The 19,779-nt window shown below is 55.0% G+C and overlaps 7 protein-coding genes across 7 annotated transcripts; 6 read left to right on the forward strand and 1 right to left on the reverse strand.

The window, feature by feature from the left end:
- Positions 1-1,053: 1,053 nt before the first annotated feature.
- PG998_011925 (uncharacterized protein) lies at positions 1,054-1,626 on the forward strand (the record flags this gene model as incomplete). The annotated part of the gene is made up of 1 exon (XM_066878741.1): positions 1,054-1,626. The coding sequence occupies one exon, from the start codon at positions 1,054-1,056 to the stop codon at positions 1,624-1,626; it is 573 nt and encodes a 190-aa protein (XP_066725125.1).
- A 556-nt stretch (positions 1,627-2,182) lies between these two features.
- PG998_011926 (uncharacterized protein) lies at positions 2,183-4,490 on the forward strand (the record flags this gene model as incomplete). The annotated part of the gene is made up of 2 exons (XM_066878742.1): positions 2,183-4,068; positions 4,307-4,490. 2 exons carry the CDS (start codon positions 2,183-2,185, stop codon positions 4,488-4,490), a joined length of 2,070 nt encoding a protein of 689 aa, XP_066725126.1.
- Positions 4,491-6,392: 1,902 nt separating this feature from the next.
- Positions 6,393-7,922, forward strand: PG998_011927 (uncharacterized protein; the record flags this gene model as incomplete). Its single annotated transcript, XM_066878743.1, has 1 exon — positions 6,393-7,922. One exon carries the CDS (start codon positions 6,393-6,395, stop codon positions 7,920-7,922), a length of 1,530 nt encoding a protein of 509 aa, XP_066725127.1.
- Positions 7,923-12,411: 4,489 nt separating this feature from the next.
- Positions 12,412-13,699, forward strand: PG998_011928 (glycoside hydrolase family 10 protein; the record flags this gene model as incomplete). The annotated part of the gene is made up of 3 exons (XM_066878744.1): positions 12,412-12,545; positions 12,600-12,880; positions 12,945-13,699. The coding sequence occupies 3 exons, from the start codon at positions 12,412-12,414 to the stop codon at positions 13,697-13,699; spliced, it is 1,170 nt and encodes a 389-aa protein (XP_066725128.1).
- Positions 13,700-14,206: 507 nt separating this feature from the next.
- PG998_011929 (uncharacterized protein) lies at positions 14,207-16,268 on the forward strand (the record flags this gene model as incomplete). Its single annotated transcript, XM_066878745.1, has 3 exons — positions 14,207-14,725; positions 14,869-15,702; positions 15,762-16,268. The coding sequence occupies 3 exons, from the start codon at positions 14,207-14,209 to the stop codon at positions 16,266-16,268; spliced, it is 1,860 nt and encodes a 619-aa protein (XP_066725129.1).
- Positions 16,269-17,255: 987 nt separating this feature from the next.
- On the forward strand, positions 17,256-18,551 carry PG998_011930 (uncharacterized protein; the record flags this gene model as incomplete). The annotated part of the gene is made up of 5 exons (XM_066878746.1): positions 17,256-17,669; positions 17,735-17,931; positions 18,000-18,215; positions 18,272-18,450; positions 18,508-18,551. The coding sequence occupies 5 exons, from the start codon at positions 17,256-17,258 to the stop codon at positions 18,549-18,551; spliced, it is 1,050 nt and encodes a 349-aa protein (XP_066725130.1).
- Positions 18,552-18,990: 439 nt separating this feature from the next.
- PG998_011931 (uncharacterized protein) lies at positions 18,991-19,779 on the reverse strand (the record flags this gene model as incomplete). Its single annotated transcript, XM_066878747.1, has 3 exons — positions 18,991-19,309; positions 19,380-19,665; positions 19,731-19,779. 3 exons carry the CDS (start codon positions 19,777-19,779, stop codon positions 18,991-18,993), a joined length of 654 nt encoding a protein of 217 aa, XP_066725131.1.

A 19,779-nucleotide genomic window follows, 5' to 3' on the forward strand; every position in this document is an offset into this window, starting at 1 on the left:
TCTGCATTCAAAACAAAAAAGCAATGTAGATCCCGAGGGCAAAAATAGATGCCCAATCAAGTGCCGGGCGACATCCAGTGAATATAGTACGCATGCGTAAGACTGAACTATTGCCGTCGATCCATCCGCGACACCCGTCAGCACCGCCTCTCGGCCGACTCGGCCTGCATGTGCCTGACAATATATCGTATCGAATCTTACGTCAGGCCCTATATGCAATGCCGTGGGCGAGATAGGTGCTCATTGGTCTGCCATTCCAAAGTACTCGCTATTGCCATTTCAGGGGCGTTCAGCTCTCGGAACGCAAAGTCAGACCTGCAGTAGCACCTTAGTAAGTTTAATTTACAGGAATTACAAGCGCTGACCGTTACGTAAAACAATTGTGATCGCCGACCTCGCCGTCGGTCCTCAGTCCACTCACGAGCGTTCAGACCACAAGCCTCCCAAGATTCAGGGGCGCTCATTGGGACGGGCCAGGTGAACCAGGAAGGCTTACAGCACTAATCATGTTTGGGCATAGTTGGCACTCCTTTCCGGTCAGCCTCTCGCAGATTCATTCCTAGCAGACCTCTTCAATACAGTATTTCCATTTGCAATGGCTTCCATTAGAGTCAGTTTGACTGGCGATCGTGCCTGAGGATACTTAGCTTCATCGGATCCAATACATTCAGCCATGCTGGCAAGCCTGCATAATTGGACAGGTCATCTTCGATTGCACGCCCTTGAGATCCTACGGCGAATACGAGCTGTCAGGATGACAACCTCACGGCTAGGAGTAACATGCAGGTCATGGTGTTGTTCTTTCGGTTCTGTCTTGGAGAGTTGGGATCACTGCCTCGACACCATGGCGATTCTTTGGCCACGTCTTGGAAACATGAAGGTTGGTTTAGGCTCCGGATCGGTGTATAAATATGTACTGGACGACTCGCAATCAATAGAAAAAGAATTCTCACATCAACATCGTCCACATCGTCCGCACAAGACTTGCCTCATCCAGTTTCATTCCAACGCCCATACTCCACCACTCATTCTACAAGAAACCCCATCTTCAAAATGAAGTTCACCAGCACCCTCATCACCCTTGCCCTCGGCATCTCTCTGGGCAACGCAGTTGCACTGCCCACCGAGGACGTCCTCGTCGTGCGGGACGATGAAGCCCTCCCCTTTGAGCTCGAGGGCGTCGAGGCGTTTGACGTGGAGGGCGACGAGGAGGATGAGCTGGCGACGCGCGCTGTTCGTCCCATCTACCACTTCAACAACTTCCCCTCCAAGGGCGGCAAGTGCGCGAAGCGCCAGTACAGCGGCGGCAACGTCAAGGACGCCGGCACCGACGCCGGCAAGCTGGCCGACCGCGGCAAGCAGATCGGCACCGGCAAGTACCCTCACCAGTACAACAACCGCGAGAACATCAAGTTCTCGGCCAAGTGCAAGGGCAAGACGCTCCAGGAGTTCCCCATCCTGGAGAGCCACAAGGTCTACATCGGCACCGAGGCCACCCCCGGCCCCGATCGCGTCGTTGTCACCGTCTCCAAGCGCGACAAGAAGGGCAATGTCGACGTCACCTACTGCGGCCTGATGACCCACGAGGGTGCCAAGAACAAGAACGGCTTCGTCGCTTGCACTTAAGCGCTTTGTGGTCGCTTGTTGGTCAACTCAGGTGTTGCCTCGGATTTTCCATCCCCGCGAGGTTGATAGAAAATATCTGGTTTAGAAACACACAATTTGTATACCTATCTTTCAGATAAATACATGTCCGCTCATTTACATTTTATCAATATACAATCATTGCCTAACTAGCTACGTTTTCGTGTGACTGATCGAGGGTTTTCATAATTAGTAGAACATAGACCAACTATTTGATTTTCGGTACCGGATCCATGAAAAGCATCGTCCTGCGGGTCTAAATTATGTAAAGTCTATGCGTCTCATTTTAACTGCAGGCTCTATCTATAGTGATGTGAACAGGGAGCATTAGCACCATGTGTTCAAGACATCACTGAGAGCTGTCTGTTTCCGGTCCTGTGATATACTGCTGTTGTCCCTACTCACACCACTGTATCCGTCAAAGCTATTAGTGATTTGGGTCAGCATACAAGACGAAGAAAATGACAATCTGAGCCCCGGGAAACATCTCGTTACCGGGCTGGCGCGAACTGCGCATGCAGAGAATATTCACCTTGAAATGGTTACTGTCGATGTGCAACAGACGATGACTCAAGAGGCTTGGCCCAAGCTCTCTGACTTTCTGTCCACAATCATCAGATCATTTTCTGAGAATAAAGACGCTGCACGGGAGCGAGAATACGTGTATACCGGCACCAGTGTCCTGGTACCGAGGATTATCCCCAGCAATACATTGAATCGCCAGATGTGTCGTAGCCAGGCGGTTATAACGGAGACTGAAAGCTTCAAACATTCTCGAGTTCCGCTTAAGCTCGATGAGCATAGGCAAAGCTCCGCGGCTCAAGCCATCTTCGCCGAGGATGAGAGCCACCGCGAAATCCTACCGGAAGGATTCGTCGAGATAGATTCCATGGCATTTAGGGTGGTATCGAACGCAAAGGGCAAGACTCCAGTCAACGAGTTCGCTGGGCTAGTTGCCGCAATAGGCACGGGCGTGTCTACCATCAAAGTCGGCGACCGAGTAGTGGGCTGGGCAGAAGCGTCTTATGCCAGCCTTCCCAGGATCCCCGAAACGCAGGTGAAGCTTCTGCCGGACGAGATTCCATTCACTGCTGCTGCCGCGTTTCCTGTTGCTTTTATGACGGCAGACCATGCACTGATCGGCATCGCCGACATCCAACCGGGGCAGCTTGTCTTGATCGACGGCGCTGCGAGCGATATCGGCCAAGCCGCCGTGTCGGTGGCGAGGCATAGAGGGGCTTGTGTTATTGTAGCCGTGACCAGGTCGGACGAGGCCAAGTTTCTGCAAGACTCATTTCAGGTCGCGTCGAGCTACATTATCGCCCGGAACAGTACATTCGTCAAAGAGCAGCTACAAAGACTTGCCAGCGGCAGCGCAGTCGACGTCGTATTTGGCTGTAAGGAATCCCCTATACCAAATGAGATCGTCAAGGTGCTGAAACCCTTTGGGACATTGGTGCAAACCCGAAGCCACGAAAATGTGCAACCTGCCAATGGAACGGTATCGACCTTTGATCTGGGGTCTCTTCTCGAAGCAAGTCCACGGAAAGCTTCCGAGCTATTGCAACAGGTGATGGTGATGGTTGGCCTGGAGTCGCCCTTGTCTTCATTCAAGGTGGTTATTTTGCCGATGGATTCCCTCGAGGAAGCAGCCAAATTGGCTTGGCAGGATGGCATGGCCAAGTATGTTGTGCAAGTCAGGGATGGCTCCATCGTGAAGAGCACAAGACCAGCCCACACGCTTTCAAGGCTCGAGGGCAACGCAACGGAGATGGTGATCGCAGAGTTTGACCGGACAGGTTTGGAACTGCAAGACAGGCACGGGACTGACATGTCCGACGCGGCCCTGCGGGCAGAATTCTACGACAGACACATCCACCTGCAACGGCGCGAGCCTCTACAAGACCACGCCCTCTTTTACATTGGTCACCTCACCGATAGTGCTCCAAGACATACCCAGGCCGAGCGAGCCGCCATCATCACAGTGGCCGCTCTCCACTTCAAGAAGCGGCTTGAGGGCGGGCAGCTCGAACAGAACGCGCTCAACGGCGTGCCATTGTGCGGGGAGACATTGCAGTGGTTGTTCCACACTACGCAAGAGCTCGGATTGGAGGTTGACCGGGCGCGAAAATACCTCCCCAGTAACAACATCGTCGTCATGCGCAAGGGCCGCCTGTACGAGGTCGCCGTGCACGAACAAGACCACCACGCGTCATTGGCGCGCCTCTTCGCCGACATTCTCGCTTCCTCGGAGCCGTCGGCCGCCACATCCACCCCCGCCGTCTCGGTCTTGACGTCTAAACGGCGCGACGAGTGTGCGGCCCTGCGCTCTCAGCTCAAGCACATCACCGACGAGATCTTGCGCACCCCCGGCGGTTTCGAGGGGGCCGCCCGGCGACGGCCGACACTCCCGTATTGTCGGTCGTACGTCCACTCACGTGGGAGCTGTCCCCCGCCATGGTACACACCATCGCCGCCCAAACCGCCAGCAATCTAGCACGCTATCCGGCTATCGGCGCCACACGTTGTCATTATGCGGCACTTGACCGGCCTTTCCTGGGCAGCAATGGGGTGCGATCCAAGGGCACAGTTTTGATAGCCATTCTCACGGCCACGCGCATGTTTTACGGCTACTTTGAGCCGGCCTGGGAAACGATTACAGTGTCCAAGCTCGCCGAGGGTCGGATCGATTGGCTGCAGTGCCTGACGCCAGACATTGTGTTGCCGCCGTCGGACACGCCCAGTTGGTGCGACGGGTGGCTGATGGTCACGGATACGTCGAGCCTCTCTACGCTCTCATGGGCGCCGCGTTGGAGGGAGGCAAGACGCTCCCCTGCTTTGTTTAAGTCGGCGGCGTGGAAGTACACTGACAGGCATCTTTCGCCAAAGAAGGCGAAGGTGGACTGTCTGGGGTCTGGCGGTTACCTGAGAATGCAGGAGGGCGGGTTCTTGACGTCTAACCCGGAATCGGTTTTCGTTCACTACGAGGTCCACCACAGCGATCCCTTGGTCTTGGTTCAAGGACAGGAAGGGGATGTGGTGAGATTTGAGCTTTGTTTAAACGATGCAGTCGCTCTAGTGCGGGAAATTATTGAAAAAGGGATCACTAGGGGATAGGTATATAAATCGGAGTCGGCAAAGCACATTATAATACTGTCCTATATCAAATGGTCGTCGTATTATTCCGTGAAGGGCTAGAGAGACCTGAAAGAACCGGGGTTGCCGAATGTACAAACTGTCGCACACGAGGTGTAGGTCCGGGCCGCTTCCCTGTCATCCCTGGAAATGCCGTCAAGATATACTTTAGGGTTTCCATTTTCCAACAAGCTGGCTATACCGCATTGGAACATATGAATAAACTTGCGCTGTCGAAATGATGGGAAGATATTCTCAAGCCAGGAGTTAATACAGGCGGGAGTCTGATGTGGCATGAGCCTCGTCCAATATCTGTTGAGCGCATCCACTTGGGCCCGAGGCGCTGGCAAGGGATGACGCAGCCCGACAACAACGGGGACTCTCAGGCATCACTTCGCGAAATCGCCAAGTCGGCCGTGGCGCCGTGCCGCACCGTGGCCATCCCTCGCGGTTCTGGACTAAGCAGGAGGCGGAAGACGCAAAGCCTAGCGATCCCTGTCGAGCGTGCACGCCAATTGTGAATAAGGCTGCCGGTCGAGACCACTGAGGAATATCCCCGGATCGACCTCCTATCTCCACGGCTCGTTCTGGCGAGAAGAGAAAACTCTGTCGCTTCTAGAATGATTGCGGTATCCATTGGCCAGGCCTTAGTTTCCTTAGGCGTGTGGGTATGATACGAATTGGGCAGCGTTTTGCACGACTGGCTGACTGGTCCACGACAATGAAATCAAAATCTCCGTGGGTTGGCAATCTCCCGACCCTTGTCGCCGACTCCACCGTCGCTAGTCGGCGTCCATGTCGCTGGCCGCGGACCAGGTCCCGACCGTTAGCGGCACACAGGGGCATTGCCCGAATGGATCGACACGCATGGGCGTCGCCCAATCTGATTGGTGCTGGTTCCAAGATTTCATGCATTGGCAGGTCGTCCCGGCCCGGCTCCACCTGGGATGCGACGAGATTGTTTCACTGCCTTTCTGCCATCGCGAACATTTTGTTTACTCGCAGTGCTGTTAGTTACTGCACTTGGCTGCTTCCGTCGAGTGACTCATCCTGAACTGGCGTGCACATGGCACTTGCTAGGTGAAGGTGTTAAATCATCTGATATACGTCCGTATCAGTGCACATCTCCATTGCGACTCACGATGCGCGTCGGATTGGCTCACATGCCAAAAATATCCGGGTCCGCCGCGTCCGCGCCCCGGTCGCATAGGAGGGCGTGCCAGCCTGGTCGACCCAGCGTCCTGAGTCTGCGTGGTTCTTGTTTTTTCATGCGCCTCGCCTGTCGTTACATTAGATGCGAGTCGATGACGGGAGTTCTTGGAACAGGGGGTCGTGTCGTGGAAGGAAAAAAGAAGCCCAACGTGAACGTCGGTACATATACCCACGTCATGCTCTTGCGTCTCTTCTAGTTTCTCTCTCTTTTCCTCTCTCGGGACTCAGTTGGGTGTGGTTTTTTTGCTTCGTCTTTTCATTGTCTTTTTTAGAATCCAACTACCGTCACTCATTACAGTTTTTTATATCCGTTTATCCAAGTGAGCGGAAGCCTTGGATTTACCGTCAAAAGCCCCCTAGAAAAAGAAGAAGAAAAAAGAAATCCCCCACCACTTCACACCATGTTACAATGGGAGAACTCCGGATCCCCGTCGCGGGATCCGAACGCCTTGCCGCAGCTCAACATACCCGGACGAGACCGGTCCGGCTCGGAATCCGATGAGAAGACGATCGCCGAGTCGCTCCACACGTCCACCTCGCATCCGCAGACGTCGAATCCCTTCGGCTTCCATCGCCGCCGGAATACCAAACTCAAGGTCGACGACTATTTCCAAGGACCCCGCGACATCGTCAAGCACTCGAAATGGCCCGTCTTCCTGCAGATGCACGGCAGCATCATGCCCAAGATGCTCATCCCCATGATCATCGTCGGCGCGTGGTCTGCTCTCGTCTGCAGCTTCACCCTGCTGCACTGGGTCGAAGGCGCCAACCTCGGTATCGACTCTCTCCTCCTCACCGTGACCGGTTTCGTCGTCGCCTCGGCCCTCTCGCTGCGCAGCTCGACGGCCTACGAACGCTATGCCGAGGGCAGAAGGTACTGGGGTCAGCTCACGCTCAACTGCCAAACGCTCGGCCGCGTCATCTGGCTGCATGTCCGCAACCGGCCCGGCGAGGAGAAGGAGTCCCTCTTGGAAAAGCTCACGGCCATGAACCTCCTGGTCGCCTACTGCGTCGCCCTCAAGCACAAGCTCCGGTTCGAGCCCTACACCCACTACGAGGATCTCCAAGACCTCGTCGAACACCTCGACACCCTTGGCAAGACGGCCACCGAGTCCGGCGTCTTCGAGCCCAAGGAGCCCAACTTCTTCAAGGCGGTGGGCGAGCGTCTCGGTCTCAACTTCGCCACGTCCAACCCGCGAAAGGTCATCAAGAGGGCGCGCGAGGAAGGCGTCCCGCTGGGCAACCTCCCTCTCGAGATCCTCTGCTACATCGCCTCGTACATTGACGACAAGATCGAGGAGACAACACTGCCCTCTCCTGGTCTGCAGACGGTGGCGTGGGCCGCCATCACGGCCATCAACGACTGCATGGTGAACACGGAACGTGTTCTCAACACGCCGCTGCCCATCGCCTACTCCATCGCCATCTCGCAAATCACCTGGGTCTACGTCCTGCTTCTTCCCTTCCAGCTTCTGCCCCGTCTCGGCTGGGTCACGATCCCGGCCAACATGCTCGCCGCCTACATCATCCTCGGTCTGCTGTTCATCGGCCGCGAGGTCGAGAACCCCTTCGGCAACGACGTCAACGATCTTCCGCTCGAGCTCTTCTGCGAGAACATCGTCGAGGACCTGCAGGCCATCACGAGCCGGCCCCGTCGCAAGGCCAAGGAGTGGATCCACAGCGACCGGAACAAGGTGCTGTTCCCGCACTCGCACAGCAACTTCCACAGCTGGGTGAGCCGGCCCGAGGAGTCCATCACGAGAGCCCTGCGGAACCGACCCTTGCGCAGCGCCCACGTGGAGCAGAGCCTGAGCCGACCGGGCTCGTCGCACACCAAGAACCCCAGCCGACCCGGTACCACCAATGCCCACTACCCGAGCATTGCCAGCCCGATCAAGACGCGGCCGACCGTGAGCGAATCGATTGTCTAATCCTTCCCGACACTCTGGTTTCGTCGGGGTGGCCACGGCCATCCCATCACTATTTTCCTTGACCAAATTGGACAATAATCGACATCTCCACACATCTCCCCTCTCCATCCCTCACACTGGCCGGGCCAAAATTGATTTACCGATACCCATGATTTTATATTAGCGGCGCAAAGCGGGTATGGGCACAATATGGATCTTTATCATAGACGGTTGTTTATTGGACTTTGCAGACATCTTGAAGATTCGACATTGGCGGCGGCGGCAGATTTCCTATCATCACTCACTCACTCACTCTCTCTCACTCTCATTGACGTTATGCCGTTATGTGGCATATCATTTCCCACTCTTGTTTTTGTGCGTTTCGGGGCATCTCTGATTTACGGACAGGTCATTTTGACATTATGCGCGGTGTTAGTGGCCGCTCATCATGTCTTTGTTCGTGGCGGAGATCAGATTCCCGGGTTATAATTTTTATCCTACAACAGATCTGATTCTTCTCAACTTCCTCTCATCGACTATCCACGTGATACCATTAGCATGACGCAATGACATCAATTTCGCTGACTGCGCAAGGATCTGATTTCGTAATATGTCGGGCTCACCGGCTGGCTAGATCTCCAGGTGGGTTCGAGTTGTACTACGCTGAGTGAGCAGTGGGAAAGGTAATGAAGTGGGTGGTTGCTGCCCCCAGGTTCTGACGAAAGTCTCTGGGGAAAAGAAGCCAGCCCAGTTTTCACATGCTAGTCGGCTCCATGAGCTTAAGTCAAGTATCCGTGGTAATGTGGTTTTTGCCTGGGGCTCAAAATGCCGGCCTAGCCGCGCTATCCCGCCTTGCGGGCCGCTGGGTGCTTGGCGACGTCGGCGGCAACGCTTGTGCGTTTGGTACGGAGACGGGCCGATTAAAAGAAGGGAGGATAATAAATCCGATGCTACCGACAGAACTTAGGAGATTGTAAGAGAAAGAGCAGGACAAAGATGGATTTTATCGGTTGAAGCTTGACGATATATTTCCGTGGCTGGTGATGTTGCGATGGCGCGGCAGGCCCGAGGGTCGGCAGTCAAGTACTGGCAGTTGATTACTCATAAATGACCAAGTCGGCATCTATCCAGCATTGTGGAAAGGCAGTAAGTATTTTATCTGAGCGGGAGAAGATCCCAGACAGTTTCTCAAAGAGGGCGGCGGTTTGGCCGAAGAGAAGGACCGGCAGTGACCAAGCTGGCATTGCATTTTGCAGCATTGGAGGCAGGTGCTGGAATTCGTGTAATGTGATTGGCCAGCGCGCTGAGGCTAACGATAAGATACACAACCACCATCCTTTTCCATCGCCTACAGGCCACAATGCGTCAACCAGAGTAAAGAGCATGGCCTGAAGACAGGTGTGCATGAATAGATGTGTAAATGATCAATTCCCATGACTTGCTATGAAATACTTCCAAGCAACAAACAGACAAGGAATATCATTGTGAAAAGAGGTGTATCCCACCTTTCAACGGCCAATTGGGAAACTCAAAAAGAAAGATGTTAGGTCTGCCTGGGGGTCGAACCCAGAATCTCCTGATCACTTGTAATCGTAGTCAGACGCCTTGCCATTGGGCCAACAGACCTTCCCTGGTAGTAGGAGTAGTAGTGGTGATGAGTGCTCAGGGACTTATTGACACTTAGACTACAAAGACTCGGTTGGTGGGGGTGATTTTGGACCTCCACGTTGTCGAGTGGATGTTTCAGTCACAGGTGAGGTACGTTCTCTTCCTGAGATCCATCGTTACGTGTGCGGATAAGGCAGATGAAATGGGGGCGGACATAGGTAGGAGCTCTTGATCAGTGGATGAGGTGGGTGTCGCGGTGTATTTCGACAACACCTCGCCGTCCACGGTCCATCAGGAACGAGACTGCAGCGCTAACCAACTCCTGGCCAGATGAACGACTTGTATATATCAGCATCATATGCCTGTCTAAGTCAGGTATTGGGTCTTGAGGGAATACCTGGCCATCTGACCGTGAAGAGAAAGCTGTGCAAGATGCAACATGTGGAAACTGGCAATCCTACCACTCAAGGGTGCTCATGAATCATCAGACAGCCGGTGGTAGAAGAATATGGAGGGACTTCTCAGTATATGAAAGCTTATCCGATCATGACACCTCTGCTCAACTCTGGGACTACGGCTGTGTTGCCCGCTTTGTCTGTTTCTGGGTTTGATCTAAATCGGTGGGACTACTGGTGCTGATGTGAGGTGACCAATAATAAAGGAAAGCATTCCTCTTCCAAAATTTGTAAAAAATTGAGGGATTTAGGTTGCCTCTAAGCTGTCGAGGCTCGACGGCAGGATTGTGGTGCAGGTGTCCCGCCTATACCTGCCCAACTTTCGTCCGCCATCCGGCACTATGGGCAGATCACCAAGGTATCGACGCGATGCGTTCCGCGTCAACCTTACTCAGCCCATTGGGAAAGGTCGAGATTACAGGGAGTAATGGTATTGCATGGGGTGGTCGATCTTGAGTCGGTAAATTTCGAATACAAATGGAGGTATACAATATAAGAATCTATATTGTTTTCTCTCAGACAAATTATGTGGTATTCATCCAAGAAGATTGATCAGCGTCTAGTTCTTTATCTAATTATGACGGGTACACTATCAAGTTATCCTCTTCTCGGATCTCCTGATGGCTCAGCTCTAGTTATCAGATTCGCCACATCTGAACATGAATACCCTCGTTGGCCAGCCTCGATGTACAAGGTTAGTGAGTCTGACCGTACCTAGTTGATTGCTTGCTTTCCCCAAGTCTCGCTAAAGATGGATTGGTCAGCCTTGCCAGATCGTTCAGCCTGGCCGTCCCAGTTCATTATGTCTCCTTGCCACGGATCTTGCGGAAGTCAGGAATTAGTCAGTCCTGCTGCCACAGCCTCACTGCACAACATTCATCGCCTGCTCTTGGCTCCGAACCATTCAAAGGATGTATCAGGAGGTTTTCCTGATTGGAGCGCCTGTTCACTCTATTCTACGAGAATATCCCACCAATCCTGGTTTCTTTCTCTCTTGGTGTTCATCCCTCGACCCGAAGAGTAAACCAGAGACACTGTTTCTGTGATACCAAGCTTCTTCGTGCATTATCACAGACCTCAGACTCTCGGCCAATTTTCTTTTTCTGTGCGAAGTGGAAGATCCGGAAAGATGCGTGTGAGTATGTGTACTTCAGCACCTGCTCTCGCGTAAACCAATAATCGGTCGGCCCTGTTGTGCCATATTCGCCACGTCTTCTTAACCTCTTTTGGAGAGTCATCTTGCGAAGACCATCATTCATGCCTTGCCTGGTCATTCATATTTCAGGTGTAAGAACATGTAGAAGTTTATAGAATGCATGCTTGTTTCGCTGGCCCAGCCTGGTGTGAAGTGCGATGGAATAAGGATTTGGCGGTCAGCACGGCGTGGATGTGCGTATGTTGAAGCTCGGATATGGATGCATCGACTGAAACTTGGCAATCTCAGCAGGCCTACACGGAACCATGGTCGCGTGCACTCTGGCTCCGAGAAAGTTGGCCACTGCCCAAGCCACGCAACTCGGGCCAATTCTGCTGTCGGCGGCGGCTGACAATTGCCTCATGACATACCACAGACGCACATAATGATTCAGTAGTTGCATGAGGTTGCCTAAAGCGTCGCGGCGGGAGTTTGTTGACTTTATTTGGCCATGCGATGCGAGGTAAATCATGGCAGCGACAAGTCTAGGCCCCAAACGGCAAGGATTGCGGAGGAGACGCAGTTTTTCCAGGCTTGTCACTCGTGGCTTTTTTCCTCTGGTCTGGAGCCGAGACTAGGCGAAATGCAACACCGTGGTCCGACTGCCGCGGGTGGAGTTAATCCACATTATCATTATCGTCAGACAGCCAGGGGCAGGACTGATTGATCACTGATCATGGTCAGCGCAGGGCGTGGGCACTAGCCGCTGTCCTTAATCCCCGGGCTGTACTGGACGGTGCGACGATGATACGACGCCCTAGCTCGTCCTTCCGGAAGGTGGAAGGTTTGGAAGGTTTGGCAATCTACTCAGCTCCGGACAATTAGATGACAGGACCACTGCCGCCGCCATCACCGCCAGGCCAGGTCCCACCGTCCAGATCGTCTAACCTGTTGTGGGCCGGATGTTCGGACGAAAGTCCAGATGCCAAGATGCCAAAACAACCTAGTCTCGGACCCTCGTAGCGTCGCCATAATCTTCCATCCATTGGCAGCCCCTGCAGCATCGTCGACCTTGCTCTCCGGACCAGCGCAGTCGAGTCATGACATCTCATTGGCAGGCCACAAGGACCTGTCTCTGGGGTACCGATGATGTGTCGCCAGGATGTCGATGCATCCATCGCCGCCAGTATATAACTCTGGGAGCAGTCCGGCCAAACTCGACAATCCCTCTTGCTCGACACGCTCCAGCTCCCGCTCCAGCTTCAATCCTATATCGCCCTCTCCAGCCACACTCACTTTCTAATCACTAATCATGCGCTACTCAATCGTTTTCGCGCTCGCCCCTGCGGCTGCGCTTGCCCAGGCCCCTATGTACGGCCAGTGTGGTGGTCAAGGCTGGTCGGGTGCGACTACGTGTGTCTCGGGCGCCGTGTGCACAAAGTCCAAGTAAGCGATCCGTCTCATAGCCATCATCGTGACCATTGCTGATCATGATTCCAGCGACTGGTACTCCCAGTGCGTACCCGGCTCGGGAGGCGAGCAGCCCTCGGAGCCTCAGCCCATCACCACCACCAGCAACCCGGCTCCTACCGGAGGCAACGGCAACGGCGGTGGAGCGGCCGCCTCTGGCCTCAACGGCAAGTTCAAGGCCAAGGGCAAGGAGTACTTCGGAACCGAGATCGACCACTACCATCTCAACAACAACGCCTTGATGAACATTGTCAAGAGCGACTTTGGCCAGGTCACCTGCGAGAACAGCATGAAGTGGGATGCCATTGAGCGTGAGTTCTGCCCGTTCCCTGATATCTCTTTTAAGGCACAAGCTAACTTGACCTCCTCTTCCAGCCCAACGCGGCTCCTTCAGCTTCGGCAACGCTGACCAAGTCGTCAACTTCGCCACCGCCAACGGCAAGCTCATCCGCGGCCACACCCTTCTGTGGCACAGCCAGCTGCCCGACTGGGTCAAGAGCATCAACGACCGCAACACCCTGACCCAGGTGATCCAGAACCACGTCACCACCATGGTGACGCGCTACAAGGGCAAGATCCTGCAGTGGGACGTGGTCAACGAGATCTTCGCCGAAGACGGCAACCTGCGTGACAGCGTCTTCAGCAAGGTGCTGGGCGAGGACTTCGTCGGCATCGCCTTCAAGGCCGCCCGCGCCGCCGACCCCAACGCCAAGCTGTACATCAACGACTACAACCTCGACATCGCCGGCTACGCCAAGCTGACCAAGGGCATGGTCGACCACGTCAACAAGTGGATCAGCCAGGGCATCCCCATCGACGGCATCGGCTCGCAGAGCCATCTCGCCGCCCCCGGTGGCTGGAACTCGGCCTCGGGCGCCCCCGCCGCTCTCAAGGCCCTCGCCGCCTCCAACGCCAAGGAGATTGCCATCACCGAGCTTGACATCGCCGGCGCCGCTGCCAACGACTACCTCACTGTCATGAACGCCTGCCTCCAGATCCCCAAGTGCGTCGGCATCACCGCCTGGGGCGTCTCGGACAAGGACAGCTGGAGGTCCAAGGAGAACCCGCTCCTGTTCGACAGCAACTACAAGCCCAAGGCCGCCTACAACTCTTTGATCGGCGCCTTGTAAATGGTTCTGTTACTTCTATTGTACATATTCTTTACGCATGTTATCACACCAGACTGGCTGAGTGCCGGGAAACGAGATGACGCCTACTTTTAAGCATGTATATACTTTTTCAAACTCATTTCGCATATTTGTGTGCTGCATGCATCGTGAACATAGCCGTCAAAATAGCGAAGGTGACATTTCGTGAAGATCCAACATTGTTCTGGGTGGAGGCACTGCCCCTTGTGCCAGCTTATCTCTGCGAATCGGGTGAAATGCGGGGAAAGATTGGCACCCCGGCCAAGCCCCCGAGACGGGCATCCCGCCCGGGAGAATGACGTGGCAAAGAAAGCGGTAAGACTGGCATATGAAGTGCAATTGGAGTCACTTGTTATCTGTACCGATCCCTATAAGACGGGCTCAAGAGCTGTGAACTCTCTTCACTTTTCAAATGTTCACGAAACACAAAAAGGGGGCTTATTTCTCACCACACTGCGACGGCTGACTTGAACAAGACGACTGCGCGTCATGGCATTGACACCAGGACTTGGAGGCGCCTTTAGCTGGCTTGGAATCATTGGGCTGGGACTGGCCTCGATTGCCGGAGCATCGAACGCAGAGCCAGCCGATGTGGTCTTTCGTAATGGACGCATCTACGCCCTCGACGACGTCTCGAGCGTGGCGTCAGCGTTGGCCGTCAAGGGCGGCATCATCTCTGCTCTTGGCGCAGACGCCGACACGGAGCCTTTCATCGGCGTCGATACCCAAGTCATTGACCTCCATGGGCGCATGCTTATGCCTGGGCTCATTGATTCCCACATGCATGTCCTCCCGGGCGGCCTCGCCCTCCTCAACTGCGACATGAACTACCAACCTGTCGATGTCAATCAGCTGCTTTCCCATATCCAGGGCTGTATTGACGGCGACGGCGAGAAAGCAAAAACTGACTGGCTCGAGGTCGTCAATCTCGACTACCCCAGCCTTGTGACAAAGAGCGGGGAGGTCAACAAACGCGACTTGGACAAGCTTCAGACAAAGCGGCCTATTGTAATTCGCTCCAGCGATTATCATACAGTGTTGGTGAACTCTAGGGCTTTGGAAATTTCGAACATCACAGCAGCTACCCCCGATCCTCCAGGCGGCAAGATTGAGCGCCTCTCGGGGGACAAGAGCCTTCTGGCGTCTTGCAGGATGCAGGGCGCGACCTGGTCAATCCCCCGCCGCCGACCGAGGCCGTGAGACTAGAAGCCTGCCGAGCAGCTCTCCGTTTGTTGCGCCAAGCCGGCATCACCACGTTTCAAGAAGCGGTGGCCGGTCCGGACCACCACGTCCTGTTCAGTCAGCTGCGAGGAAGTGATGAACTGACAGCACGGGCATACTTCGACTTCTCTATTGACCCTCCCGAGTCGATGGAAGGCGTGCAAGCGCTTGTTTCCAGTACAGTGGCTGCGACAATACGCATGCAAGACACTTCCATCATCGGCCCAAAGCCAACGCTGAAGTGGCAGGCCATCAAAGGATTTCTTGATGGCGTCATCACCTACCCTGCCCGGACTGCTGCCGTGGTCGATCCGTACTGGAACCCCGTGAATGGCTCGGAGACTAGCGACAAATGGGCGCCTGACCCAAGCACCATGAACCAGCCGTATTGGAGCCAAGAGATCCTGAACGCCACTCTCGAGGGGCTTTTCCTTGCCGGCATCGATGCACAACTCCACGTCGACGGCGATCTGGCGGTCCGTTACGGCCTCAATGCTGCCCAGGCTTTCCGCGAGAAGTACCCCGATCGCAAGGGAGACTTCAAGCTCGGGCTGGCTCATGAGGAGCTCTCGCACCAGGACGACTGGGCCAGATTCGCCGAGCTGGGTGTCGACCCGATCATGAGTTTCCAGTGGGCACAGCTAAGCTCTTTCTACATCCCTTCCACGTTTTCATCGCTCGGCGACTACCGCAAAGGGAACTTACAAGCCCACAGAAGGATCGAGGAAGCCGGACGACCCATTGTCTATGGCAGCGACTGGCCGGTAAGATCCGGGCTTGACAACTTTTCTAGTCGTGACCAAGCTAATGGTATATAATTCAGATCGATCCGCTTGATGAGTTTCTGGCTCTCAAGGTTGCCGTGACCCGAACCGGTGACCCGACAAACCCTAACTCGCCCGCTTCTTTTGGGCCACCTTACGACGGCATCTTCCCCGGGGATCCCATCTCGCGAGAGTCAGCACTGCGGGCCATCACCATCAACGGCGCGCGGTTCCTTCGTGCGGAGGCCGCCATCGGCTCGCTGGAAGTTGGGAAAATGGCCGATCTCATTGTCCTGGAGCGGAATTACTTTGAAGTCCCCGAGGAGGAAATCGGCAGACAGAGGGTCCTACTGACCATGGTCGGGGGCGAGGTGGTGTTCGCGACTGACAACGCCCAGTCGGAGTTTGGAGTGACCCCGAAGTTTCCGAATCTCAACCAGACCGACGGTCAGCTCAACAGGAGGGCAATGGGTGGCTTCGATCGAAGGGACCTCTCGAAGGAGGGGGTGGCTGCGGTTTCAAGACTCCGGCGACGTGGCCAGTGCCCGCACAAACACCATGTCTAGCCCAATCCGAAGTTTGTGCTATGATATGAGGATACTGGTTCACTCGATGATCGCTAGCTTGGATCCAATCAACGAGGCTGTGGTGTCTTCCGAGTACCGCTACTTCGCAGATTCTTGTATCACTTTTCTTTCCTCTCCAAACCTGCCTCAGCTACACCATCAGCCGGATTACGAGTTTCTTATCCAATGTGCTTTGCTAATCCCAAAGGGCCTATGAGATGAGTCTTGACTCATTGAGGATTCTTGGCTTTCATATACCAGATTATGTGATCCCAATGCTTTCCGTTCACCCCTCTGACTGTCGCATCGATACCGAATGGCAGGATATTGCACATCGGGCCTTCTGGATACGGGCATTATAGACACTCATACCTGACAGGTGCATGAATGATCGCACCTGCCTTTTAAGATGCTGCACGTGTCAAAGCTAGGTTAGTACCATTCCGAGTTCCGCTTCCAGGTCTCTGTACGGTGCTACTGACCAGGGCCACGTGCCTGGAGCGACATATCTGGCGCCGATCCTCCTGCGAAGACCCTATGTCCTTGTGGTCGAGATTGTCCAGCGTCGCATTGCGGTACGAAAATAAGTTGACAGAAGTGCGTTTTTCCCTTCTAGTACGGAGGTTAAATCGCCGGGTAAACCATGTGTGGACGTAAGGGCCCCGGGCTTGGCTGGATCGCCAATCACTTCTGGCGATCGGCAGTTCCTTAGTATGGCAATTATTGGTCGAGAACGGTATCGGGGATTGTCCTCCAAGATTGCCCGATATTAGGTTGGCTGGGAGGTGACTGCTGTCAGAGTCGGCAATTGCTAGAGGATTTGCTCGAGAAAGTGATAATAGACGCAAGGTTCCCGGCCCGCATGTCTCCAATAACTCTACAGAGTCAAGAACCTCAAGGTTGAATCTGGCATAGAACTATCCGGAGCTTAACTCTGTTTTCACCACCTAAAAGCCACCCCCAAAACATAATACTTGCATCCCGACCATGCAGCTCGTCGTCTCGCTCGCCGCCGTGGCGGCCCTGACGCAGCAGGCCGCGGCGCAGTTCAACATGCTGCGGTTCGCGTGCTCGCAGCTCGTCGTGGAGCGGACGGACCCGCTGGTGAACCCGGGGATGAAGTACACGCCGCACCTGCACCAAATCGTGGGCGGCAACTCGTTCAACGTCTCGATGCCGCCCGAGACGTACGACCAGGCCGCCCTGTCGACCTGCACCTCGTGCAGCTTCGCCGAGGACTTCTCCAACTACTGGACCGCCGTCATGTTCTTCCGCCACCGCAACGGCTCCGTCATCCGCGTGCCCCAGACCGGCAACGGCGGGCCCCAGGGTCAGCTCGTCAACAAGGGCGGCCTCGACGTGTACTACATCCCCAGCGGCAAGGTCACCGCATTCAAGAAGGTCCGTAGCCTCGGTGAGGTACTCAGGGGGGCATTGGCTGTTTTTTGCTAACCTGCGAAACCCAGGGCTTCCGTATGCTGGCGGGCTCGGCTACCAACACGGACAACAGCAAGGTCAACAAGGGCAACATCTGCCACCGCTGCTGGCAGTCCACCAACGACAACCAGTTCACGGGCGGCGCTCCCTGCACGGGCGCCGACACAGTCGACATCCCATACGGCAATCAATGCAAGATGGTTCGCCAAACCATCATATTCCCCACGTGAGTCTCCCCCTGCCTGCGATCTGAGCTGTGGGCTAGGGTTATGGCTAACGAAACATGTCTACCAGATGTTGGGATGGCAAGAACCTCGACAGCCCTGACCACCAAAGCCACGTGGCCTACAGTGGTGCCGGAGCATCTGGTGGAGGCCGCTGCCCCTCCACCCACCCAGTCAAGCTGCCGCAGATCATGTACGAGCTGATGTGGAACACGTCCACCTTCATGGACCAAAGCATGTGGCCGACCGACGGCAAGAACCCGTTTGTCTACAGCACGACCCTTGGGTAAGTTCGCCGGACAGCACCACGTAGAGAGCATATGACTGATGTGATAACCACAGGGGCTCCGCCGCACACGGAGACTACCTCTTCGGATGGAAGGGCGACACGCTGCAGAAGGCCATGGACAACAACTGCAACCTCGACAACGACTGCGCCAAGGCCGGAATCCATAAGCAGAAGCCGGCCGTGTACAATGCTTGTACACTGCCCCAGCAAGCGCCCGAGCCAGTCGACGGCTGTGAGCACCCCCATGCCTTTGACATGTAAAGACCACGTACTAATTCTGATATCACAGACCTCAAGGCCATCCCCATGGGCGAAATGGCCACGCAAGCATAGGCTTCGATTAGATAAGATGGGAAACCGAGTCTCAGCTGGTGAGTAGACGTCGTGGAGGAAGTTGAGAGAGGGAGAGGCGGAGGGCATTTATCATCACTCGTTAGGCTGTGCTGTAGTAGTAATTTGATGCAAACTTTAGATTTGATCTTTTACACACATATACCTCCCCAATTCTGTCGAAGCCACGTCATTCGTCGTTTTCGTGATGTCTCACAACTACAGATTGACTTGTCTGTAAATACACGGTGGATGAAGAGACCAGCACATCTTCACACGTGACGATAGGTATGAGACAAATAACATGCGATGTATGCAATAAACTACTGAGATATGGATGCGCACCCAGATTGACGAGACCCAACCGATCGCTCGGGTTCCTTTTCGATTTCTGTGGTATTCCACTCAATGGTACCATTACCGTCGACATCTTCCACGCCCCTCACGCATTCCTCTGCACCAGCTCGGCAAAGTTGGCGTTGGATGCCGACCCGAAGTCGACGGTCCAGGAGGCAGTGACATCATGCACGTTGATGTTCGAGTTGCTGGACCCCGGGTTGCTGGGCTTGGAACGCGAGTACGCGAAGGCCACGCGGTTCTCGCCCGTGGGGTTGAGTGTGACGTTGCGGTTCCCGGACCCTTTGAACGACGTGCAGCCCGTACATTTGGCTGTGAACTGCCAGTACGTGCTGTTGACGTGGGTGCCCTTCTTGAGCAGCGTGTATGTCGCGCCAGTGTAAGCGGCGGGGGCCGTGTGGGCGCTGTTTTGTCACAGAGGTTGGAGATCAATCAGCTACAAGGGCGCAATATTGATCGGAAACCAAGACTTACGTAGCGTATCGCGACGACACGGTGGCCGACTGGCCATTTTGCCAGGCCACCGTCAAGGGGCTGTAGGTCATGTAGCCGCCCCAGGCCAGCCCGGTCCAGCCCACGTCCACGGGCGCGGCGACTTGTACAACGGCATCGTACGGTGCGCCCGCCGCCACATTGCTGGGCGTCGCGATGCGGTAGGTGATGTACTTGCCGATCACGTACTGGGCGTTGTACTGGGCGAACGTGAAGCCGGTCTCGGGGTCTTTGTACGCGACAGAGTCGGCAGCAAGGGCGGGGTGTACTGTGAGTAGAGAAACCAAGTTAGAGGCGGGGTGATGGAAATTCGGTAGTCGCGAAGGGCCCTACCCAGTGCCAACAGCGTGGCGGCGCATACAGCGCCCAGATTGAAGTGCAT

The sequence above is a fragment of the Apiospora kogelbergensis genome (genome assembly GCF_038363985.1).
Source record: "Apiospora kogelbergensis strain CBS 113332 chromosome Unknown utg000008l_segment0_segment0, whole genome shotgun sequence".
NCBI classification, from domain to species: domain Eukaryota; kingdom Fungi; phylum Ascomycota; class Sordariomycetes; order Amphisphaeriales; family Apiosporaceae; genus Apiospora; species Apiospora kogelbergensis.